Source organism: Hemiscyllium ocellatum, chromosome 18 (assembly GCF_020745735.1).
Source record: "Hemiscyllium ocellatum isolate sHemOce1 chromosome 18, sHemOce1.pat.X.cur, whole genome shotgun sequence".
Taxonomy (NCBI): domain Eukaryota; kingdom Metazoa; phylum Chordata; class Chondrichthyes; order Orectolobiformes; family Hemiscylliidae; genus Hemiscyllium; species Hemiscyllium ocellatum.
Genome location: NC_083418.1, coordinates 69,765,535 through 69,792,687, shown reverse-complemented (window position 1 = coordinate 69,792,687; position 27,153 = coordinate 69,765,535). Strand labels below are relative to the sequence as shown.

The window sequence follows — 27,153 nt, the reverse complement described above, 5'->3', positions numbered from 1 at the left end:
TGTCACACTTTGCAAAATGCACTTGACAAAACAATGGGAGTAAAAGACAAGTATATATCTGCAATACAACATGAATTACCACCTCGACAAAGTATCTGATTCTTTAAGTGAGATTACTGGTTTCGGTTTAATGAGGAGCAAGTGAATTAATAGTTGCATAAATCTATCTTCGTTCATCATGTTTTATCCTTTTTTAAAAATGCTTGCAATTTCAAAATATGGAAGGTAAATATTAATTACAGCTAAATATATTAATAAATGGACATTGTATTTTGACAGTAAAAGGAAATATATCTGAAACAAACTGCTAATTTCTGTTCTCAGACAGTGAGATCCATTGTCTGTGGATTTTAAACTTGACAGTCTTGTCCAAGATCTTCTCTTTGTTATTTGTTCATGAGATGTGGGCGTCGCTGGTTATGTCAACATTTATTTCCCATTCCTAATTGCTCTGGAGAATGTGGTGAGAACTGTGTTCTTGAACCACTCCAGTCCATGGGGTGTGGATACACCCACAGTGCCGTTCGGAAGGAGTTCCAGGAATTTTGACCCAATGCCAGTGAAGGAATGGTCATGTATTTGTAAGCCAGGATGGTGCATGGTTTGGAAGGATGAAATACTGAATCTTGAACAAAATAGCTAAAAACAAAATCCTCTGCAGTTTGCCACAATGGAGATTTGGCTACCAATGTAACAAACAATTTCACTCTTCACTGCTATTTTACCCACAACTGAAGCAAACCATTGTACTTGTGGAAAATTGCCTCAGTTGCAGTTGGCTACAATACTGGAAAATCCCTTTTCGGTTTTGCATAAGTGATAAATGGAAACCTATGTCCCAATGAATATTTGCTCAACCCAAAATTGCCCCATTCTCCTTAATGTGAGAAACAGAACCAGCTTTGATTTAACTCAGTAAAACAAAACAGATACATTCAAGGAATCATATGGGAATTATGAGCAACAGCATTCTCCAAATTTAGAAAAGGTGAGTGGAGCACTCTTAAGTTAATGATTTACGACTACTGTCTTCTTTGATTCACTAGGGAATGTACGTCGTACCAAAAGAAATCCGGCAAAAGGCCTCTTTTTCCTGCTGTTGTGGTAATGTATTTTTCCATAACATTCCATAGAGACTTTACCTCCTCTGTATCTGCACAATAAAAAAAAAAGTACCATCTGTTAGACATATAGTGGAGGATAGCAGAGTAGTGCATCAGCAATTTAACATCCAGACAGAAGTAGGATGAAGGAACGGGACGGGTTAATTTGCAAGATTCATTGCCTTTGTCTCCATCTACTGGGTATTGTTGGTAATTTGAATGATACAGCTTAATATCAGATGCAGTATTCTTTGGAGGTTGAAATGTTCTTGTGTTCCATTGGTAGTGTCTCTATGTCTGTGCTAGGAGGCCTGGCTCAAGTCTCATCTGTTCCAGAGGTGTGTCATATCATGTCTAAACAGGTTGATTAAAAATATCTTCACTGTGAGTTGATCTTACTGGAAGATTAATTGCCTGCCTATTAATATGTAAATCCAGCAAATTCAGAGGACGAAGTAAAAATTGTGAACTGTGAATCTCTAGAACTTGCTAATCAATTCACACCACTCCATCATTTGCTGTGTGGAAATGACACTTCATCCTTATCCTTCTAATTTTTGTTTTTAATCAGATGGATCTCTGGCGTAAAAGGGACCTCAACCCGGTTCTCCTGATTTAGAGATAGGGGCATTGCCAGGGAGCCACCCCCAACTAATACTGTTCATTATGTTCTAGTTCTAGTTGTAATTAGATGTGTTAACAATGCACTAGATTACTCTGACTTGTGCTTGTCTGTTGAATTAGAAACTGGAGTTTCTAACTACACAATATTTGGGTAAGGTTTAAAACCAGTTACATACTTTCAAACTGAAGGGCAGTGGCACTATAATTATTACTGCAAGTTTGAGGTATTCAGCTGAGTTAAAGGATTTTGGAAAATATTGCAATTGTCCAGCTTATCTATGTAAAATTTCCAGTTCAATATCAAATGAGAACAACTCCTGTCTCAGGATTTGGAATCTTAACTTATTTTGCTTTTTCATAACACCTTTCATGAACCTAGGATTCCCCAAAGTACTTCAGAGCTAATGTCAATCTTGTCACCTTGGAAGACCAAGTAATATTCATGCCACAAGGACCAGTTTCAATAAAAGAGAATCTAACCACTACATCTTGACATTCAATTGCATTGCCTTTGCTGAATTCCTGACTATCAACATCTTGACAGACCATTCTGATTGACCAGAAACTGAACTGAACTGACCACATAAATGAAGTGACTACCAGAGCAGGTCAGAGGCATGGGGTCCTATGGTTTGTAACTCACCTTCTGATTGCCCAAAGCCTGTTCACAATCTACAAGACAGAAGTCAGCAGTGTGGTGGAATGCTTACCACTTTTCTGGATGGATGTAGCCGCAACAGCACTCAAGAAACTTGACATCATCCAAGACAAAGCAGCCCACTTGATAGGCACCATATCCACATCCTTCAACATTGACTCCCTCCACCATCAACACATAGTGGCAACAATGTGTAGTATGTACAAAATGCATTAAAGCAACTCATCAAGGCTTATTCAATTGCACCTTTCAAACCTGCAACCTCTCGTACCAGGAATGACACAGGCAGAAAATGCTTCACTTTTAGTCAACCCCATTGAGGTAGCAATTTTGAAAGCTCCTTGTCAGTGGAGCACCACCACCTGCAAGTGCCACCCGAAGCCACTCATCATCCTGGCTTGGAATTGTGTCACCATTCCTTCACTGTTGCAGGGTCACAATCCTTCAACTCCTTCCTAACAACACAGTGAGAGTCGTTTCATCACAAGGAGTGCAAAATTCAAAAAGGCAGCTTAACACCATCTTCTCAAGGGCAATTAAAAATGGCCATTAAATGCTGGCTTTTGCCAATGATTACCACATTCCAGGAAGGAATAAAATAAAAATGTAGCAACCATTTTGCCCATGGCAAGCTCTCAGAAATAGCAAAATGATAATGACCAGCTTTTTTTTGTTAGGTTGATTGAGAGAAACGTATTGGCTTAAGGTCAGTGTTAGCTTCTTGCCATATGATCTTTTACATAGAGGTCGTGGAGTTGGTGTTTAATGTTTGAAAGAGAATACTTCTAACAATGCAGCATTTCCTCACTATAGCGCTGATGTGTCTTGAAGGAATGAGACTTCACATGTAATTTGTTCCTTTCTATCTTCTTTTATCTTCTTTTGCCCACATCCGTTGAAGCCAGTTTTCATACAGATTTGAAGACAGAAACTATCTTTGTTGATTTATCCTGTGCCCATCTTCTGTACTATACAATTATATGATTCAGTGACAGAGTGCCTATGACCTATAGGTACGCTACTGAAATCACTGGTGAAGAAGAGAGACCAGCCCCCCAAACTACTGAAGTTGTAATTGAGAACATTCACGAGAGGATTTGGGCTATGGGTGACGCCACGCAGGAGTAGTATGTTAACATAGTTAGTGAGGGAGTGGCAGACATAGGAGCATTCGTTAAGGGGACTCAGGCTGCAAACAACTTCTGTATTTGAGTAGTGGGAAAAATTCCAGCTGATGGGAAAATAAAATGGTGGGGCTATTTGGAGCAATGGGACCATTTGATAAAGAATCAGAAAATTGGACGTTATCTATTGAATGCTTTAATTTGTTCCTAAAGGCAAACAAAGAGGCTGAGGACATCATGGCACCAGTTTTCTCAAGTACCATCTGGGGCAAGACCTTTGCGATTCTAAGGAGTCTGTTGCAACCAGAGAAACAAGCGTAGAAGATGTTCCAATAACTATGCAAAGTGTTAGGAAATTGCTTCAAACCCAAGCCACTGATGGTCATGGAACAGCTCCGTTTTTGCATCCAGGTACAGCATGCAGGAAGGTCCATCAGCCAATTTGTGGCTGCCTTAAAGAGGTTAGAGAATATAAAGAATTTGGAGGGTTCCTCCAAGACATCCCACCTTGTGGGACCATTTGGTTTGTGGCATCCAACACTATGCCATCCAAGGAAGCTACTAACAAGGGGAGACCTGGATTTCAAAATAGCTTTTGAAATTGCTACCTCAATAGGGTTGACCGCCAGTGAAGCAACCCAGTTGGCTGAATACACCCGGGTGCATCAAGTAGCAGAAACTTGGCAGAGTGCAATGCCGACCACAGAATGCTGCTGATGTGGCACATTTGGCCACAAGGAGTGAGTCATATTGCCCGAAATTGCCGTGTACAACTCAACCAAGAGAAAGGAGGCAGTAAGAAACAACTCTGAAGGCAAGGCATAAGATCCATGTCATCAGCCAGAGAGTAGACTGGGTGTCAGCTGGGCCTGCAGAAGAAATAGAAGGCCCAGTGCCAGCTGAGTGTTGGTTAAATATATTGTTGGTATGAGGTGAAGCTGACCATTTCTGGTTTCTTCCCAAATTAGAGGGAAGACAGTAAAAATGGAAGTGGATATGAGTGCGGCAGAGTCTCTTGATTCCTGAATAAATCTACTAGCAGAAGTTGAAGACACTACTATAGAAGCCTGCTATGATTACTGTCCAGACATACATGGAACAAGTGATGCCCCTAAAGGGCTATGTACTGGTGAAATTACCGTCAAGGGAGTAGACTGACAAATTAGCACTTTACATAGTAAAAGGTGAATACCCTGCATTTTTTTGGACATTCATAGTTATAAAAATTTAGGTTGAACTGGGGCGTGGTTAAGAGGCTGGGGGTCTCAATCATACAAGATTATACAAGAGATCTTGGACCAGTACAAAGATGTCTTCAAAGGAAATCTGTGGGAATGGAAGAAAATTGATATGAATTTAAATTGCAGCTGAAGCCAGAGGCTTGTCCTAGGAGTCTGAAGATATGCACCTTAAGTGGAGGGGGGGGGACTAGAAAGGCTGGTAAATTTGGGAACATTGGAATCAGCAATCACCAGTGAATGGGCCACTCCATCATTCTGATTATAAAAACAGATAGCGTGGCGAGGAATTGTAATGACTTCAAGGTCACAGTCAACCCAGCCCTGAATACAGATCAACATCTCCTTCCATCTATAGTAGATCTATTCAGTGGACTGGCTCGGGGAAAGAGAGTTTCAAAAATGGATCAGTCACAGGTTGTGAAGGAGTCCCACCTGCTGCTGAAAGTAGTGACACACAGGGGATATTTCCGCTACAAGTGACTAAATACATGATAAGTGAAATAACTCCACAAAGATGGGTATCCTGTCAACAAGTCACCTTTTATTCACATGTGCATAGTACATGACATTGACCCAGAAGGCTGGGGGAAAGAGATTTTCAAAAATGGATCGTGCAAATCTTGCCTTAATAAGAAGAGTGATGCCGTTGTCACCCCTTCAACCATGGAAATGGCCTCAAGCACCAAGGAAGAAAATTCATGTTGATTTCATGGGACCGGTAAATGGGCAGATGCTACTAGTGGTCGTGAATGCCCATTCCAAGTGGTCCCAAGGCAGCAGTCATGAAGTTGGTATCAGCGGAAGCAATGATAGACTGACAGGATGAAATATTTTCCTGGTTTTGAAACTCCAGTCATGGATAACAATGGTCCACAGTTTGAGGAGTACCTGGAAAATCACGGAGTCAGACGCGTGCGTTCGACTCCATATCATCCTGCAACAAATGGCCAAGTAGAGAGGTTTGTACAAACCTTGAAGCAGGCCTTAAAGGCTTCACAATTGGAGGAGTCACTAAGACAAAGAATCAGCAAGTTCCTTAACATGTACAGGAATACACCACACACAATGACTCAGTATTCGTCGACAACCTTAATGTTCGACTGCCAACCATATTTGACTTACTGCAGCTACAAGAGACCAGAGAGGTGATAGAGTGAAATCAAAAAGGACAGATGGCTAGAAGAGCAGGAACCTCAAGCCAGAGGTATTCCAAAGAGGAGAGACCATGTTGGCCTGGAATCATAGGTCTGGGGAAAAATGGAACCTAGTAATGGTGGTGACTCAAATCAGACCATTGTCATAAACAGTGCAGATTGAAGATGAACTGCTCTGGAGGAGTTACGTGGACCAGCTGCTCTCTGTACCTCACCAACGTGGGCGGTCCCTCAGTACCTGTTTTCTTCCCATATCTTTTGATCCTTTTCATCCTAAGGATTATAGCCAACTCAGTCTTGAAGGTATTCAATGTGTGATACTTTAGCAAACACCTTGAAGAAATCCAAATAAATTACACTATTGTTCCCTTTTATCTATCCTGCTTGTTACATCCTCAAAGCGATGCCATGTTGACTTTGCTTGATTATATTATGTATTTCTAAATGCTCCACCACATGACCTCTGCATGGCAATGGAAGGAGCTACATGGGAACATCTATCACCTGCAATTATGTTTCCAATCAATTAACTATTATGAATTGGCACTATATCACTCTACCTTCAGCGTCATTGGGTCAAAATCCTGGAATTCACTTACTAGCAGGGTGTACTATACCACATGAACTGCAGCAGTTTAAGAAGGCAGTTATGGTTGGACAATAAAAGCCAGTGAAGCTCACATCCCATTAACTAATTTTAGTAAAATAAAATCAGATAAAGAAAGGAATGGAGGAAAAACAGAGGGTAAACCTTTTCACACAGCCAGTGATTAAGGCCTGTTTAGATTTAATTTAGTGTGCTTTTGGCAGTACAGACTGGATCAGCCAAAAGGTTTCTTCTGTACTATTTGTTTTAATGATATGATTCAATGATATTTGGCAATATGTTTCCTTCATAAATTGGTGGAGGCAGGGTGAATCAAGGTGTTCAACTGCAGGGACAGAGATTAATGGTGGAGGGTAGCTTTTCGGACTGGAGGCCTGTGACCAGTGGTGTTCCAAAGGGTCCTGTTTTGTTTGTCAAATGATTTGAATGAGAATATAGAAGGCATGGTTAGTAAGTTTGTGGACGACACCAAAATGGGTGGCATTGTAAACAATGAAAAAGGTTTTCTAAGATTACAAAGGCATCTTACAAAGGAATCTCGATCAAGTGGGTGATTGGGTTGAAAAATGGCAGATGGAGTTCAATCTAGATCAACGCAAGGTATTGCATTTTGGTACAACAAGTAAGGGTGGGGCTTATACATTTAGTGGTAGGACCTTGGGTAAAGTTGTAGACTAAAGGGACCTAGGGGTGCAGGTACATAATTCTTTAAGTTTGTGTCACATAAAGACAGGCATTTGGCACACTTGCCTTCATTGCTCAGTCCTTTGAGTATAGGAGTTGGGAAGTCATGTTATGGTTGCACAGTCCTTTGGTGAGGCCTCTCTGGAATCCTGTGTCCAGTGATTAGGAAGGATATTACCAAGAGTGTTCAAAAGAGATTTATCAAGATGTTTCCAGGTATAGAAGATTTGAGTAATAAAGATAGACTGGGATTTTTTTCACTTGAGTGTAGGAAGTTGGGAGATGATTTGATGATCAGATTGAAGTTTATGAAATAATGAGAAATATAGATAGAGTTAATGGTAGTTGTCTTTTCATTACGGTGGGGGATTTAAAGACAAGGGGACACATTTTTAAGGCGAGAGGAGAGAGATTTAAAAAAATCTGAGATAATTTTTTTACACAGAGGGTGGTTCGCGTGTGGAATGAATTTCCTGAGAAAATGATGGATAAAGGTACAATTACAACATTTAAAAGATGGATAGATACATGAATAGGAATGGTTTGGGCCAGGAGCAGGCAGGTGGGACTAGTTTAGTTTCGAATTATGTTTGGCATGGACTGATTGGGGTTAAGAGTCTGTTTCTGTGCTGTATTACTCTATAAAAGGGAAAACTGGGTTATATTCTGAAAGGACAGAATGTGTTGGGCTGCAAGGCAGAATGGCATTTTTCATGGAGTGGGCTGGCATAGACATGACAGGCCGAATGCACCCTTTGTCAGCATTCCGTGTATATGCAGTGCTCTTCATGCTCCAAGAGAAAGTCAGGACTGCAGATGCTGGAGATCGGAGTCAAAAAGTGTGTTGCTGGAAAAGCACAGCCGGTCAGGCAGCATCCGAGGAATAGGAAATTCGATGTTTCGGGCATAAGCCCTTCATCAGGAATGAGGAGAGGGTGCCAGGCAGGTTAAGATAAAAGGTAGGGAGGAGGGACTTGGGGGAGGGGCGATGGAGATGTGATAGGTGGAAGGAGGTCAAGGTGAGGGTGATAGGCCGGAGTGGGGTGGGGGCGGAGAGGTTAGGAAGAAGATTGCAGGTTAGGAGGGCGGTGCTGAGTTGAGGGAACCGACTGAGACAAGGTGGGGGGAGGGGAAATGAGGAAACTGGAGAAATCGGAGTTCATCCCTTGTGGTTGGAGGGTTCCCAGGCGGAAGATGAGGTGTTCTTCCTCCAGCCGTCGTGTTGTTATGTTCTGCCGATGGAGGAGTCCAAGGACCTGCATGTCCTCGGTGGAGTGGGAGGGAGAGTTAAAGTGTTGAGCCACGGGGTGATTGGGTTGGTTGGTTCGGGCGGCCCAGAGGTGTTCTCTGAAGCGTTCCGCAAGTAAGCGGCCTGTCTCCCCAATATAGAGGAGGCCACATCGGGTGCAGCGGATGCAACAGATGATGTGTGTGGAGGTGCAGGTGAACTTGTGGCGGATATGGAAGGATCCCTTCGGGCCTTGGAGGGATGTGAGGGAGGAGGTGTGGGCGCAAGTTTTACATTTCCTGCGGTTGCAGGGGAAGGTCGAGTTTCTGCTGGAAACGTCAACTCTGTCGCTGCTCAGATGCTGCCTGACCGGCTATGCTTTTCCAGCATCACACTCTCCTGACCCCTTCCTGCTCCACCTCAGATGCTCTGCGGCGCTCTGGCTGCAGTAGAGACCGCTGCGCTCTAGGGGGCAGTGTCGGCGGAGGTGCGGGCGGGGGGGGAGATGGGTAGGCGGCCTGGCTGTTTCCGGGGTGACGGCTCCGCTCCCGGCGTCTGAGCCAGAGGACCCGGGCAGTGGGTGAGCGGTGAACGGGCGTTGGGATCTCTCACTCTCCCGTCGTTTGAAGATGGAGTTTCGGCTGTAGCAGGAGGAGGAGCGGCAGCTACGGCGGAGGCGGGCGGCTCGCCTCGCCCTCCCGTCCAGGTGATTGATGATGTCCGCCGCGCCTGGTTTTCTCGGGAAAGGGCCGAGGCCCGGATCCTGGGCCTCCATTTCCCCTTCCTTCCCTTTCTGTCATCCCTTCAGAGACGGGCATCAAGCAGAGCTCGGGCTGCACAGAGACAGAGAGAGAGAGATCACCCAGGCTCTGCCCGTTTCACCTTCCCTTTACTTCTCAGTGGGTAGCCCTCTCACAACATCCCACTCTCAAGTCTCACCCTGGGACTAAAATCGACAGTACAGTGCTGCAGGGAAGACGGATCTTGTGGCCCAGTAGTGTCCCTTCCTCTTGAGCCAGGGCACCTAGAGGTGTGTAATAACGTCCCTTAAATCAGGTTGAAAGTATCCGAAAATCTTCAGAATTCACTTGAATGATTGACATGATCTCCCACTCTTCAGTGGCTCTTTGTGACAGTGGTACTGTCCCCACCTCTCACCCAGGAAACCCTAGATCAAGTTCCACCTCTAGAGGTGTGTAATAACAGCACTGAACGGGTTGATTAGAAAGTATATTTGAAAAGAAGCAGCATGACAGCCAGCACCCTGCTGTCAGAGGACAGTTACCTATAATGATCCAAACAGATTCCATGGCTGTGTTTTGAAGGGGAGCTATCCCTGGTTTCCTCACCAGTAATATTGGGTTAATTGGCATCTTTCTTTAAAAAAAATTCATATTGGAAAGTGTGCTTACACAAATATTTTTATTTTCCCATTACTAAATCATCTGTGGCAATTTTCAGTTATTAACCTTCAGCAGTAAATAAGCGAATTTTCCAATTGATTATATGCAGAATCTGTCAAGAGCATTGCAATGATCTTTTTTGTTCATTAGCAGGTTGTGGGCTTTGCTGGTCAGGCCAGCAGTTATTGTCCATCCCTAATTAGTCGGAGACCAGTAAGAGTCAGCTACATTGCTGACTGGGTCAGGATAGCAGTTTCCTAAAGGACTTTCTACCAACCCAGATGGGTTTTTCCCGACAATCAATAATAGTTTTATGGTCATCATTAGATTTTAATTCTAGATTTTTATTGAAATCAAACACTGTCATTTGCCATGGTGGGATTTGAACCCAGATGCCCAGAATATTACTTGGATCTCTGAATTAATAGTCCAATAATAATACCACTACCTATACAGATGGTTATAAACACATTGGTAACAATACTCATTAACTGTTTGCAGAACACAGATGTTAGTCTGTGATGTCCACACAACTGCAGCAGAAGCCTACATTTGAGGCAAATGGAGCAGGTGGATTTTCTGTTGGAATTGGGTTCATACCAAGTCATAGGAGAAAGTCCTTCCTGATAAACGGTTTGTGCCAGATTCGTCAATTCTCCCACTCCTCGGATGCTGCCTGACCTGCTGTTCTTTTCCAACACTACTCTCTCAACTTCATACCAAGTCATACACTTGCAGGCAAATATTTATTGAATATTTCCTTTGATCAACCCTTTGTTTTTTGGAAAGGGCCTCACATAATTTGCTTACAGCTACACTATCTGTCATAGTTGTCTGACATTTATTGGTCCTCTTGTAGTGGGGCATTGAGGCTATCTCCCTGATTCTGTTACCGTGCAGGTAAGATTGAAAAGATCAGCATGGATGCTGGGCCTGTGCTCATTGTAGTGGCTGTCAGTTGAGGCTGGTGCAGTCCAATGGGTTGATGGCAGCAGAGGGCATGGAAGTTTTCTGAGTCCTGGATTCTCTTGCGATCTTTGGAGCAGTTCTTGTGGGATGTCAGGCGATTGTAGAGTGAGTGATGGGGATCAGCTTGCAATAGTTTGGTTTAACAAAATGCTGAAAAAAATGTCTTTGCAGAGGAGTCATATGGACTTGAAAAGTTACTTCTGTTTTTCTCTCTCTACTGATGCTGCCAGATGTGCTGCGTTTCCCCAGCACTTTGTAATTCAGGTTCACACAATTCATCCTACTTCTCTTTGTTATATTGATTTGATTTTGGAGTTTTGCTCTCAAATGTTTGTTTAGTCTCAAGAACTTTTGATTTCTCTTTGTCTTTTATGTTTGCTATTGATAGAGTGACAAATCACTGAACTGGTATCATTGTGCTTTTCATGTATTATTGGTGCAATTAGCAGAATTTCACATTGCAAGCATCAAGCTCTAGCAAGTAATTTATGGTTGAGAAGACTCAGGCAGCTGATTTTATCCAGCAGATATCACCAGTGAAGTCGTCATAGTTCAGTATCAAGTAATTCTTTATCTTTAATCACATCTGAAGGGATTGAAAGGCACTTGGAGATGGAGCTTAATGTTAAGAAACTGAAACTGGCTGCATCAATGTAAGAGACCAGAGACCCCAGCGCACAGGCTTTGAAGGACAAAGTTAGAATAGAAAACAAGGAAGGAACTTTCAGTGTGACCTCCATTAAACTCAGGAGAGGAATGCAGGAGTGTGTTCCATCTACCAATGAGAAGAAAGATGGGGCGAGTTTGGAGGGAGATCAGAAACATTGCGATCTTTTGGCTGAAGATCAATGGTACCTTTTTTTCCCTTCACTGTCAATTCATACAGTATAGAAGAAGCTCCTTGGCCCATCATGTCTGCACTGACAAAACAAGGCTAAATCTGCAGTCGTTCCACTTACCAGCATTTGGTCCATAGCCTTGAATATTATAACATTTCAAGTGCTCATCTATATACTTCTTAAAGTTGAGGTTTTCTACAACTACTTTCCCAGACAGTGAATTCCAGATCCCCACCAGATCTAAGTGAAAAACCTTTTTCTTAAATTCCCTCTTTACCTCAATATGGGATATCTGGTCGGCATGGACGGGTTGGACCGAAGGGTCTGTTTCCATGCTGTACGTCTCTATGACTCTATGCCCTCTTGTTATTCAATTAAGGGGAGCTGCTGCTTTCTATACACCCTGTCCATACCCCTCATAATCTTGTACACCTCTATTAACTTTGCTGTCAGCCTTCTGTGCTCTAAAGAAAACATCCTAATCTTGTACAGCCTCTCTTCATAGCCAAAATGCTCAAGCTAAGACCTTCCTCTTCAGTGTCAATCACCTGACCAATTTTTGTATCATCTGCAAACTTATTTATGTACTCCACCCCCCCCCACAACATTTTATATATAATTTATATATATCATGTACAATAAGGGCCTAGCATTGATCCCTCTGCTACACTGGACACTGTCCTGCAGTCACACAAACAGCCTTCTATCGTCACTGTCTTTCTCTTACCATTAAGCCAATTTTGGATATAACTTGCCAAGTTACTCTGATCCAATGTGCTTATTTATCCTTCTCCAATTGTCAAAGGCTTTGCTGAAATTCATATAAACTGCACTACCCTCAACTAAACATCAGGTCACCTTCTCAAAATATTCAACCATATCTGTTATGTGTGACCTCCCTCTGACACAGCCACGCTGACAATCCATGATCAAACCTTGCCTCTCCAAGTATACATTAAGCCTCTCTTTCAGAATTTTCTGTAGTAGATTCCATCACACTGATGTTCTGTACTTCTCCGATTTATCTTTATCACTCTTTTTGAAACATGGAATTACATAGCTGACCTCCAGTCTTCTGGTATCTCCCCAGTGGCTAGAGAGGAATTTAAAAATTTGGGTCAGAGTCCCTGTAATTTCCTCCCTCATCTCCCACAGCAGTCTGGGATATAACTTATCTGGCCTTGGGGATTTGTCCACTTCTAACCCCACTGGTACCTCCATTGCTCCCTATGTCAAATTCCTCAACACCCTCACAGTTTGTTTTCCCAAATTCTGTACCTACATCCTCTTTCTGTTCAAATTGATGTAAAATACACTTTTAACATTCTACCAATGTCCTCCAGCTCCACGCACAGACTACCCTTTTGGTCTCATTCTTGAGCTTTTCTTTCCCTGGTATCCTATTCCCCTTGATATACTTGTTGAATATCTTGGGTTTCTCCCTGATCTTACCCATTAGTGCTTTTTCATGCTCCCTATTTGTTTGCCTAATTACTTTCTTAAGCTCCCCTCCCCCTGCACTTTCTATACTTCACTAGGTTCTCAGTTGATCTGCTTACTTTGTACCTATTAAAAGCCTCCTTTTCCTTCTTATCCAGTCTAGAGTCTTCCATGACATCCAGGGTTCTCTGGATTTGTGCTCCAACTTTCACCCTAGAGGGAGCATATTGATCAAGCTAAAGATAAGTTTGCCCAAATGACACATTAGTGTTGCAGGCCAAGCAAACAATATATCAGACATGATGAAGGGCTTTTGCTCAAAACATTGATTTTCCTGCTCCTCAGATGCTGCCTGACCTGTTGTGCTTTTCCAGCACCACTCTAATCTAAACTCTGGTTTCCAGCATCTGTAATCCTCAATTTCGCCTAATATATCAGACATATTTTACTTATTTGTACATCTGATGTGACCCAGTCAGTGCCATGGCATGGAGCAAGATAGAACAAAGGAGGAGGTTGAGAGTCGAACATAAAACAGAAAGGCCAAGCTATACTGGGCTTATAGTCACTTTCTCTGGCTAATGCTTACAGAGAATGAGACATAACTGAGTTTCAGGCTTTTTGTGGGTGACCTACAGCACCTGAAGTCCGAGAGTGATCAAGCATGACTTTAGTCGCAGGTTTCGTGAGGAGGAAAGATGAGAAGTTGAGGTTTTGTGTTGATTGTGAAGCACTCAAACCAAGAAGGATGATTACCTTATAATGATACTCTTTACCTAGGTTTTTAAGGAGGTGTTCCAGATCCTCAAAAGTGGGAGATGTTTCTTCAGCCTTAATTTAGCTGACATCTATAGGCAGTTCCCCATCATTGATAAAAACATTGAGAAGATTGCATTCTAAGCAGGAACTGGAGGACTTTACAAGTGCACAGGTATTGTTTGGGCTTTGTAATGCCCCTGTCACATTTATACATTACACTCAAAGGCCTTTGGCAACATCAGTTTCCAGTTTCTCGTGTATTTGGAAAATATGCTCAGCTTCTGTGTGATGTTTCAAGGAGAAACTCAGGAGACTGAACACTTTCATTTCACTTGTCACATCTCAATTTGAAGCTCAAGCCAAAAAAATGCTAACTTCTCCAGACGGAGGTACAGTACCCTAGACACATCATGACCAGTAAAGTTACATCTACAGATGATGTCATCCATGCTGTTTGAGAGTGCCCTGGCCTAACAGTGAGAAACAACTATGTGAGTTTCTTGATCTCACTGAATGCTGTAGAAAGGTATAGTTAGCTGCTTCTCTCCACATGCTATCAGGGGAACCAGAAAGTGGTAAAAGGACCTGGTGGTAAAAGATGCATTAGGCATGATACTTCATCGAACATAGTTCCTGGACTCAAGCATGCGAATGCTGTTTTTGAAATCACTTGGAGACACACATTTCATAACCTATCATTGGTTATTAGCATTTCCATCTCTATTTCATATCTGAACCTGGTGCTTGTTTACTTGTCACAGATTCGAAAGGAGTAGTTACTAGTATGCTATTTGGAGTCTTGAGCCATTGAGTGAAATATTGAGAATTCTAGTACAAAACCCAAACTGTGAGCTTTGAGGTGGACTATTCCTGAGAACTTCAGAGATATTTTAATTGGCGTAGAGTTTGAGTTGTCTACAGGCAACAACCTGCTCAATTACTTTCAAGCATCCATTAACTTTGAAGCAACAGAAACTTAATGGGCTGCTGAACAATCTTAGTTCAGATTTCAGATAAGGCAGGCGTCTATGGAGAAGTATCGGAAATGCTGATGCTGATAACTGTAGAAGGAAATTCGCTTCTGTCAGGGGGTTAATATTCATTAGTCTGTGCTTGAAGGTAATGACAGCATTCACACTACAATTCCCTATGAAATCCAGGCAGTGATTTGTGAAAACATCAGTGTATTTCTGAGGTCCAAACCAGATCCAGAAAAGTAGAAGTGCACAGAGTTTCACCATTACAAGCTCTCCATTAATGAAGAATCCAGTCTTTCCAATAATGGAGAATCTCTTGCTACTTCAACTTAATGAAGACATCATTTCTACTGGGAGAGTAAGAGTCTACCTCCTGGAATAAAGGGTCAGTAGATTAAAATCTTCTTGCATTCAATGTGCTTTTTCCTGCATTATACTCCCATCTGCCATGTTAATTTAAAACTGTTACATTCAGTGATGCCTGTAAACCCAACTAACCCAGCAGGCTCTTCCATCAAAATACGTTCCCTTTCTTAGACCTTTTTATCCATTTGCCAGGAATTGGTGTTGGAAAGACTGTCAGGTCTGAAGGTTGATAAGTCCCTTGGGCCTGATGGTCTACATCCCAGGGTACTAAAGGAGGTGGCTCGAGAAATCGTGGATGCATTGGTGATTATTTTCCAGAGTTCGATAGATTTGGGATCAGTTCCTGTGGATTGGAGGGTGGCTAATGTTGTACCACTTTTTAAGAAAGGTGGGAGAGAGAAAGCAGGAAACTCTTGACCAGTTAGTCTGACCTCAGTAGTGGGAAAGATGTTAGAGTCTATTATAAAGGATGAAATTACGACACATCTGGATGGCAGTAACAGGATAGGTCAGAGTCAGCATGGATGTATGAAGGGGAAATCATGCTTGACTAATCTTCTGGAATTTTTTGAGGATGTAACTGAAGATGGACGAGGGAGATCCAATAGATGTAGTGTACCTGGACTTTCAGAAGGCTTTTGATAAAGTCCCACATAGGAGGTTAGTGAACAAAATTAGGGCGCATGGTATTGGGGGCAAGGTACTAACTTGTATTGAAAGTTGGTTGGCTGATAGGAAACAAAGAGTAGTGATAAATGGCTCCATTTCAGAATGGCAGGCCGTGACCAGTGGGGTACCGCAGGGATCAGTGCTGGGACCGCAGCTTTTTACAATATATGTTAATTATATAGAAAATGGTATTAGTAATAACATTAGAAAATTTGCTGATGATACTAAGCTGGGTGGCAGGGTGAAATGTGAGGAGGATGTTAGGAGATTACAGGGTGACCTGGACAGGTTAGGTGAGTGGTCAGATGCAGGCAGATGCAGTTTAATGTGGATAAATGTATAGTTATCCACTTTGGTGGCAAGAACAGGAAGGCAGATTACTACCTAAATGGAATCAATTTAGGTAAAGGGGTAGTACAAAGAGATCTGGGTGTTCTTGTACACCAGTCAATGAAGGCAAGCATGCAGGTACAGCAGGTAGTGAAGAAGGCTAACAGCATGCTGGCCTTCATAACAAGAGGGATTGAGTATAGAAGCAAAGAGGTTCTTCTGCAGCTGTACAGGGCCCTGGTGAGACCACGCCTGGAGTATTGTGTGCAGTTCTGGTCTCCAAATTTGAGGAAAGACATTCTGGCTATTGAGGGAGTGCAGCATAGGTTCACGAGGTCAATTCCGGGAATGGCGGGACTACCTTACACTGAAAGACTGGAGCGACTGGGGTTGTATACCCTTGGGTTTAGAAGACATTTGAGGGGATCTGATTGAGACATATAAGATTATTAAAGGATTGGACACTCTGGAGGCAGGAAACATGTTTCCGCTGATGGGTGAGTGCCGAACCAGAGGACACAGCTTAAAAATACGGGATAGACCATTTAGGACAGAGATGAGGAGAAACTTCTTCACCCAGAGAGTGGTGGCTGTGTGGAATGTTCTGCCCCAGAGGGCAGTGGATGCCCAGTCTCTGGATTCATTTAAGAAAGAGTTGGATAGAGCTCTCAAGGATAGTGGAATCAAGGGCAGGAACAGGATACTGATTAAGGATGATCAGCCATGATCATATTGAATGGTGGTGCAAGGGCAGAATGGCCTACTCCTGCACCTATTTTGTCTATTGTCTGTTATCCATCATGAGATCTGAATGATGGGAAATCCAAACATTAGTTGATGCTGTTCTCGTCTGCAAAACAGTCATCAGCTCCCCGATCATCCTGGTGATCCCAATGATAACCGTTTGTCCTTTTCTTCACTACCAGTCATTTCTTCAAATCCCTCATCCTTATTTTCTGCAGTCTCCCACCTCCAGTGAGCTGAAAATTTTCTGTTCAGCTGCTCTAACAGAAACTTAATGCTCTCCACAAATTCCATAGTCTCGACAACCAATTTCATCTCTTTGACTGTTTTCTTGGCTTGAAGAAGATTGTTTGTAGCCTTGTATACTATTTGACCTTGTGGTTTATCAGTGATCACATTTTGTCCATCACAAAGACCATATACGTCCAATGTCATAACATCTCTTGTCTCCACTGTGTCCTTGGTTCAGTTGTTGCTTAGAGTAAAAAATGAGGTCTGCAGATGCTGGAGATCACAGCTGCAAATGTGTTGCTGGTCAAAGCACAGCAGGTTAGGCAGCATCTCAGGAATAGAGAATTCGACGTTTCGAGCATAAGCCCTTCATCAGGAATAAACAAAGCCATCATCCAAAGCTTTGTTTCTCCCTCTTTCCATCAAAGAAATGGGAATATCAGTGATAAATGTTTGCTTTTATTTTAACACTTCTCATGTTCCAGATTGGTTGAGGACAATGAAATATTGCTGAATTGTGATCATACTTAAATATCTGTATAGGCACATGTGGTAATCATTTTGCACATAATGACCCACAGCTAAGAATTAAATTAATGGCCATATAAATGTAAAACACCATTATTAGGACTGCCTATTTTCACCTCTGTAATGTCTTTTTTTCCGCTTTGCCACTGTTCATCAGTTGCCAAAACTCTTGTATACAATTTTTGAATATTTCAATCCACTCCTGGCAAGCCTCTCATGTTCCACCAGCCTTAAACTCTGTAAATATCATCCAAAACTCTGCTGCCCTCCTTCTTGGTCATGTTCATTCTTGTGCTTGCTTAAGTTTGCTAACTGTTTGAACATCACCTCAATTTTAAAATTGTCATCCTTCATTTCCAGCTAAAGGTAGCAATGCCTTCAACTGTCAAAGCCCTCAAACTCTGTATTTCACCCTTAAGTCTCATTGCCTTTCTGTCCAACTTTTCTCCTTTAAACCTCCCTCCTTAACCACATTTCTTTCATCTGCTGTATTATTTTACATGCCCTGATGTCATATTTTATATGCTTTTGTGAAGCACATTGGGATCGTTTATAGGGATCTAAGTAAAGTTACTAATGTAGTCTGTGTCTAACGATGTTGGTTGAAAGAGAAAGGCATGTATTTATTTCAACCTGTCTCAGGATTGTCCCAAAGATGTTATATTGTAGAAAATATTGGACAGAGAATCAGGAGAGTTCCCCTTTTGATCTTTGAATAGTATAATCCCCCTAAGTACACTGCCTTAGTTTAATATTGCAAACAGACAATGACTCCTGATGATGGCAGTGCAGTACTCCCTTCAGCAGAGTGCTGAAATGTCAGCTCTAGTTTCCTGAGTAATGTGTTACCTTTTGACTTTAGCAGTACTGGGTTAGAGTCGAACATGCATGACAATTGAAAATGAATCTTTGCAAAAACAAAATTGTAGGAAACGGGTAGAAGCAGTAGAAAAGGAAAAAAAATCATGCAAAACACTTAACCCAATATGGCAATGTTTTTCAAACTCAAATTAACCCTGCTTTAGTATCTTGCTAAAATTGAATGTTCATTGACTTGCCCATTCATATAGTGATTTTCCTGTGCTAACATGTTGTAAAGTCAAGAAACTGTCGGCCTTATATGACTTACCTTTATCTCTCTATTTCCAATGCTTCCCTCTTTATTTTTTTCTGCAGCTTCTGATTCTCTGCAGCCTATTGCAGTTCTCTTCACCTTTGCTTAGCACCTGATTGGCTCAAAGGGTCTAATTTGTTTTAAGAGTCAGTTTCTACAGTTTAACTGTTTAGGTAAGTGAAACGTTTGCAAAACGTCCATTCTTATCAAAGGATTGTGTGTTTGTGTTATGTTCACGTCAATCCTATTATAACTTCTGAAGGAAGGAAAAATAATTCCATCATTGTAGAAAACATTTTTATTGGAATTCAGTGTGGGAAACAGTCCCTTTGGAGATCAGTACAAGTAGAAATTAGCTGTCTGATCTTGTAGGATTCTGAGGTTTCTTAATGTAGCTAAAAAAAAAGTCTGGGAACCCCAATTTGAAACTTTGACTTTGGTAAGGATCTTGCCGTTATTTTGTTTGCCCTGTAGCTGCTTGGTCTAAAATAAAGCAAAGCATTAGAAAGCTTATTAGAAAAGAACTGATCATGAATTTAACCTGAGGATCCCCACATCTCAGGCGAGGGGCAAGGTTAAGAAGGCAGGCCCTTCTTGGTTCCATTAGCAGGCATGGGAATCAAACCCACACTTTTGGCACCGTTCAGAATCGCAAACTAGCCATCCAGCCAATTGAGCTAATCAATCCCTTTGCTTGGTCTAAGACTGCTGTTGTAATTGGATTACTTTCTACTTAGAGTGGAAAGGTCAACATTCCTTTTTCTTGTTTAATTTTTGAGTAAGGTGGAGAAATTCAGGGGCATGCTTTCAGCCTCATTTCCTTTTTTAATTATTCATCATTTTGTATGAGAAAGTTTCAATTTATAGCTACTTTAAGACCCACTAATTTAGATTTTCTTCTGGCTTCCAGAGCTAGTCTCCTGTCTCACATAGAATCAAAAATATTGCAGATCAAAAGGAGCCCTGAGATAGTGCTGTCTGATTTCAGTACCTGCCCATTTTATATTCTTCTTTCGTATTTATCTACTTCCTTTACAAATTATGGTGCCCCTATCTTAGTAACTATTCATGTTTAAACATCTCATGATCAAATACCCCTCTCGGAGGAAAAAAACCCTCTCAAAGTTTGTTATTTTTCAAGAGAAAAAGGTGAATTCATGCTTCTTTCTTATGAATCAATGGAAGTATTCTTCCATCATTTGTCATCCTTTTATTACTTTAAAAATCTCTGTTAAATGCCCTGTTTAACTTTCTGTGCTTCAGTGATGTTAACTTTTTTTTCAGCATTTCTTTGTAATATATTTTAGAAGCTTGCCTTAATTGATTCCTTGAAAGTTCATGCTTTGGATCCTTGGCAGAAGTTGAACTAGTTGAAGAAAGTAAAACAATATTAAAATTAAAATTTGTTAGCTCATTGACCTCTGGATCAGCATTGAGTTAGTTTAAGGCACTAATCTCTACGAGTATATAAAGCAGTCTCCTTCAGCTATGTAGCCACATTTCTTTGACCATGATTAGGGACTTTGAAAGGAGAACAAAAATAATTTAAATTTATATCATATTTACTATTGTGAAACGCCTTGAGACGTTTACCATAAAAAAATCTGATGTCAACTTTGAAGTGGATGCTGGGGCATTTGACCAGATGCTTGGTCAAGGAGTGAAGTTTTAAAGATCGTTTATTAAGAGAGACTGAGAATGGAAATTGAGTTTAAATTTGTTATTAATAGACGTGAGCTTATTTTGTTCTGAAAATCGTATGTTTCTTGTCATTCTTCTTTGATTTACACTGTGTGGAGCTTTTGTTTCATTGTAACTCTGTGAAACAATCTGTCAGCTTAAGAGGCCAAGAACTCTTGAAAATGATTAAACTGATCACATAAAATTAGAATTTTATATTTTGCAGAATGTTCAGTTCAAAGGTTTTCTGCTGTTTATACTTTACTCAAGTTACATCCCATTCTGTCAACATTCCAATCTGCTCCTTTCTCCCATAAATAAAACGGTTGTTTGTCTCAACCACTCATTGTGCTAAGAATTCTGTGTCCTTAACATTCTCTCAGGAAAGATGTTTCTCTTGAATTACTTATTGGATTTACTATTGATTATCTTACATCAATGGCCTTTCTCTGTTAGTGAATTTAGTTGTGTAATTTTGCCAGTTTCATAAAATTCCACAGTTTTAATTAATTCATTATTGGTGCAACAGTTTTTTTGTAATAAAGGAGCTTGCTAATGACAATAGTTTTACTAAAACATCAGTATGTATTAAATTATTTGCCTTGTAGAATTGCAGTTTTGTTGATGTAGATTTGGCATTAAAATTGTATGAAGGTGTGTTCAAGTGATTGAATGCTTAAATGCAAATTCAACCTCTTATTTATATTAGCAGTGATCTTTTGAAGTAGCTCACTTGAAGCATCAACATGTACTCTTTCCAAGCTTAGGACTCAAATTTAAGCCTAAAATTTGCTAATTTGAGAGTATTTCACTTAAACCAGAAGGGAAATTGTTAAACATTGTAATGAAAATAAAAATGTTGACAATACAGTGGACAAAGAGACATATAATTGCATCATTCATACTTACCCTAGCTTCTTAAAACCCACTTCATTCACCATGCATTTGGTCATTTGGGTCTAATGTGTCCTAATGTGGCTTGTTGTCAAGTTTTGTTTCATGATCCTGTGAAGTACCTTCAGATGATTTACAATGTTAAGAGTACTGCAATTGGACGTTGTTGGTTAGGATCCCTCACATGACCTTGAGTTTGAGGTAGAGAGGATGAAAATTAGAGTTTTCATTTCTTATTGTTTCTACTACTTCACAAGGACCATCAGATGATAATAGTGTTTGCAGTAGGGGTGATAACAGAAAGAAAGGTCAGTGAGGAGGTTCACAAAAGAAGAGGAAGAGAGCAAGATAGACAACTTCAGATAGAATAGTCAGAGTCTGGGTTTGAAATAACTGAAGATTGTGCAACCAAAAATGAAATGGAGAAAAGAGGCAGTGCAAAAGAAATGAACATCTGAAGAGAAGCACTGCAAGTAGGTACATGGGAATCATGATTTGGAGATGTCTGTGCTGAACTGGGGTGCACAAAAATCACACAACATCAGGTTGTAGTCCAACAGGTTTAATTTGGAGCGCCGCTCCTTCATCATGTGGTTGTGGAGTACACAATTGTAATACACAGAATTTATAGCAAAAGTTTGCAGTGCGATGTAACTGAAATTATACATTTGAAAAATACCTTGATTGTTTGTTAAGTCTCTCATCTATTAGAATGACCATGTTAGTTTCATTTCTTTCATATGTAAATCTCAAAACTTTTTAAAAAAAGTTACATTCTCAGGTGAACTTTAACAATTGGTGTCAACCCAAATAATGTGTTGAAGGTGTTAGCCCTTGTGTGCTGCTGTCTGCGCCATAATGATTAGACTGATTCTAATCTTCATTCATTCATTCTTTAGATTAGAATTAATCACATCATATGATTCCAGTCATCTATTGAAAATCATTTTCACTCAAATTATTTTGATTTAGATTAGGTTAGATTACTTCAGTGTGGAAACAGGCCCCTCGGCCCAACAAGTCCACACCGACCCGCCGAAGCACAACCCACCCACTCCCCCGCATTTACCTCTTCACCTAACACTGCGGGAAATTTAGCATGGCCAATTCACCTAACCTGCACATTTTTGGACTGTGGGAGAAAACCGGAGCACCCGGAGGAAACCCACGCAAACACTGGGAGAATGTGCAAACTCCACAGTCAGTTGCCTGAGGCGGGTCTCTGGCGTTGTGAGGCAGCAGTGCTGATATAATTACTTAGTGTGTTTCAGGATACTTAGATTTCTGAATTTGTAAGGAGATCTCAGTTATCTGTACGAAGAATAAGGATTCATTCGATCTATCCTGTCTATACCTGACATAGATTTCCTTCTTTTTCTTAACCAAATCCTCAATTTTAGTCATCCCACATTCCCTACACCTCCCAGCCTTTCATTTCAGCCTGACAGGAATATACTGTCAATGAACGCTTTATCTCATTTCTGGATGCTTCCCATTCTCCAACGGTCCCTTTACCTGCGAACATCTGCACCCAATCAGCTTTTTGCTTAATACCATCAAAATTAGCCTTTCTCCAATTTAGAACTTCACCTTTTTAGATCTGGTCAATCTTTTTCCATCAAAGCAGTAGGAGTATACTAAGAGGGAAATCAGCAGGGAAAAAAGGGGGCATGGGATAGCTTTGGCAAGTAGAGTTAAGGTGAATCCAAAGGGTTTTTACAAATACATTAAGGATAAAAGGGTAACTAGGGAGTGAATAGGGCCCTCAAAGATCAGCAAGGCAGCCTTTGTGTGGAGATGGGAGAGATACTAAACGAGTATTTTGCATCAGTATTTACTGTGGATGAGGACATGGAAGATATAAAATGTGGGGGAAATAGATGGTTGTATCTTGAAAAATGTCCATATTACAGAGGAGGAAGTGCTGGATGTCTTGAAACACTTAAACATGGATAAATCCCCAGGACCTGATCAGGTGTACCCTAGAACTCTGTGGGATGTGAGAGAAGTGATTGCTGGGCCTCTTACTGAGTTATCTGTATCATCAATAGTCACAGGCTAGGTGCCAGAAGACTGGAGGTTGTCTAAAGTGGTACCGCTATTTAAGAAAGGTGGTAAGGACAAGCCAGGGAACTATAGACCGGTGAACCTGTTGTCAGTGTTGGGCAAGTTGTTGAAGGGAATCCTGAAGGACAGGATGTACATGTATTTGGAAAGGCAAGGATTGATTAGAGATAGTCAACATAGCTTTGTGTGTGGTAAATCATGTCTGACAAACTTGATTGAGTTTTTTGAAGAAGTAACGAAGAGGATTGATGAGGGCAGAGCGGTAGCTGTGATCTATATGGACTTCAGTAAGGCGTTTGACAAGGTTTCCTCTAGGAGACTGGTTAGCAAGGTTAGATAGAGAATACAGGGAGAACTAACCATTTGGATACAGAACTGGCTCAAAGGTAGAAGACAGAGGATGGTGATGGAGAGTTGTATTTCAGACTGGAGGCCTGTGACCAGTGGAGTGCCACAAGGATCGGTGCTGGGTGTGAGCTTGGGAGGTATAGTTATTAAGTTTGCAGATGACACCAAAATTGGAGGCGTAGTGGATAGCAAAGAAGGTTACCTCCGAGTACCAGATAGGCCAATGGGCCGAGGAGTGGCAGATGGAATTTAATTTAGATAAATGCAAGGTGCTGCATTTTGGAAAAGCAAATCTTAGCAGGACTTATACACTTAATGGTAAGGTCCTACGGAGTGTTGCTGAGTAAAGAGACCTTGGAGTGCAGGTTCATAGCTCCTTGAAAGTGGAGTCACAGGTAGATAGGATAGTGAAGAAGGCGTTTGGTATGCTTTCCTTTGTTGGTCAGAGTATTGAGTACAGGAGTTGGGAGGTTAAGTTGTGGCTATACAGGACAATGGTTAGGCCACTGTTGGAATATTGTGTGCAGTTCTGATCTCCTTCCAATTGGAAAGAAGTTGTGAAACTTTAAAGGGCTCACAAAAGATTTACAAGGATGTTGGAGGATTTGAGCTATAGGGAGAGGTTGAATAAGATATGGCTGTTTTCCCTAAAGTGTCGGAGGCTGAGGGGTGACCTTATAAAGGTTTATAAAATCAAGAGGGGCATGGATAGGATAAATGGACGAAGTCTTTTCTGGGGGGTGGGGGGGGGGGGGTATGTGGTGGAGGAATGTGGTGGTTTGTGGAGGAGTCTGGACATAGAGGGCATGAGTTTAGGGTGAGACTGGAAAGATATAAAAGAAACCTAAGGGGCAACTTTTTCACGCAGTACGTGATACTTGTATAGAATGAGTTGCCAGAGGAAGTGGTGGAGGTTAGTACAATTGCAACATTTAAAAGGCATCTGGGTGGGTAAATGATTAGGAAGGGTTTGAAGGGATATGGGCCGAGTACTGGCAGGTAGGACTAGATTGGATTAGGATATCTGGTCAGCATGGACAAGTTGGACCAAAGGGTTTGTTTCCGTGTTGTACGTCCGTATGACTAAATGTTCGATGACATGTTCAACCTGCAACATGCATTGCTAAGCAGAAAATAGAAATACAGTTGCTCCTTATTTACAGTATCATTAATTTTGAGCACCTCTATTAAATCTCTCCTTACCCCTGCCCTGAGGAGAACTTTGCTAGCTTTTCTATTCTCTACATATCACTGAAATCCCTTATTCCTACAAGGATATGGAAATAATTCAAGCATAAATCTGGAGAAGGAACCAACTTCAGAGTTCAGTAGACAGTGTCTATGGCTCAAAAGTATTCATTTCTGAGTACTTCAATGGTTAATCAAAATTAATGATTTTAATGTTTCTTGACCTAGACCCCCTTTTTAAATTTAAATACTGCAATATTGAAAACAGATGCTTTTAAAAGATCTGATTCTGAACTTGCAACGATGTGATAATTGGCAGACTAGTCCATGATTGAAACAGAAACAAAATTATGGTTGCTCTAAATTATGTTCTGCAACCTTTCCACTTTGATATGTTGGATTTCTTAGTTAATTTTGATTACGAGAGTTATGTAGGTAGGCAAGTATTTAATGTTGCCTTTAACAATTTAATGATGATTGAACAGTGACTTTTATAACTCCAGCCTTATTGATATATTTATAATCACTTGTACTTTTCTTCCTTCCAGAACCCATAGGAAGGAAATAGCATTATGTATGCTTCAACCAAGTACAGCAGTCGGGGCCCTACCCTTATTCCCAGGATGAAAACTAAACACCGAATTTACTACATTGCCCTGTTTTCTGTTGTGCTTCTTGGACTGATCGCCACAGGAATGTTTCAGTTCTGGCCACATACAATTGAAGCCACCAATGAGTGGACATTTGAAAAACGCAGTATCCATGATGTTCCAGAAGTCAAGCTAGCTGAAGACAGTCCAATTCCTGAAAGAGGGGATTTGAGCTGTAGAATGCACACTTGCTTTGATGTTTACCGTTGTGGGTATAACCCCAAGAACAGAATAAAAGTCTACATCTATCCACTGAAAAAATATGTTGATGAGTATGGCACTGTGCTCAGCAACACCATCTCCAAAGAGTATAATGAATTGTTGACTGCCATTTCAGAAAGTGACTTCTACACAGATGATCTAAACAGGGCATGTTTGTTCATTCCGTCCATTGATGTGCTTAATCAGAATAACCTCAGGATAAAAGAAACTGCACAGGCATTGGCTCAGCTAATCAGGTATGTTGGAGAGAGTTACATTTTGTTTACGTTTTCTCTGACTTGGAAAATAGTTAAGCTCCTTTAGCAATTTTATGTCAGCCTGGTCCTTTTGATTGTTTACAGCTGTAATGTATATGCATATGTATACTCATCAGCTTTCAAGATACTTTCAATTGCAGTTTTAAGTTGTGCTCATTTCCCATAGAACCAGAAAAAATGTTTTTTGAAAGAGCTCATTAACTCTGCAGTCACCATTTACAATTAGTGAATAACCCAAACCAAAAGGCATGGAATTGTTACTAAACTATGAAACGGTGACCAAGGGAAGTAGTGCAGTAGGCTCCAGGCAGAAAGGCTGATTTGAAAATGTCTGGAATTCTACAGTTCTATAATTCTGGAAAAATTGAATTTGAGCAGGATACAGTTTAGTTGTGGCATGCTGAGGTTGTAACTTGTGTAGATTGGTGCAAGATTTTACTTAAGAAATCACTTGTGGGACATGTGCATAGCTGGGTGACCATTTCTTACCTATCCCTAGCTATCCTGAAGAAGGTGGTAGTGAGGCTGCTTTCTTGAACAGCTGCAGTTTATGTGCTGTAGGCTGACCCACAATGCTGTTATGCCATTAAGCAGGGAATTGCGGGATCTTGACTCAGTGACAGTAAAGGAAACACAATACATTTCCAAGTCAGGGTGCTGAGTGGCTTGGGAGGGAACTTGCAGGTGGTTGTGGTGTTCCCACATATCTGTTGTCCTTCTCCTTCTAGATGGAAATGGTCATGGGTTTGGAAGCTACTAAGGATCTTTAGTGAATTTCTGCAGTAAATCTTGTGGATAGTAAACAATGATGCTACTGAATGTCTGTGCTGGAGAGAGTGTGTTTGCTTGTGGATGTGGTGCCAATCAAGTGCTTTGCTTTGTCCTGGATGGTGTCAAGCTTCCTGAGTGTTGGAGCTGCACCCATCCAGGCATATGGGAAATATTCCATCATACTCCTGACTTAGAGTGATAGAGTCAAACGGCATGGAAACAGACCCTTTGATCCAACCTGACACTCCAATTTGACCTAGGCCCATTTGCCAGCATTTAACCCA

General features: G+C 41.2%; 1 protein-coding gene across 1 annotated transcript in view; it reads left to right on the top strand.

Annotated features, from left to right (window-relative positions):
• Positions 1-8,927: 8,927 nt before the first annotated feature.
• ext2 (exostosin glycosyltransferase 2) overlaps positions 8,928-27,153 on the top strand; it is a 193,700-nt gene continuing 175,474 nt past the window's right edge. The window contains exons 1-2 of the mRNA XM_060839088.1: positions 8,928-9,129; positions 25,518-26,077. Of these exons, the coding sequence (XP_060695071.1) occupies positions 25,542-26,077 (536 nt within the window). The 5' untranslated portion in view covers positions 8,928-9,129; positions 25,518-25,541. The remainder of the gene's footprint in view (positions 9,130-25,517; positions 26,078-27,153) is intronic.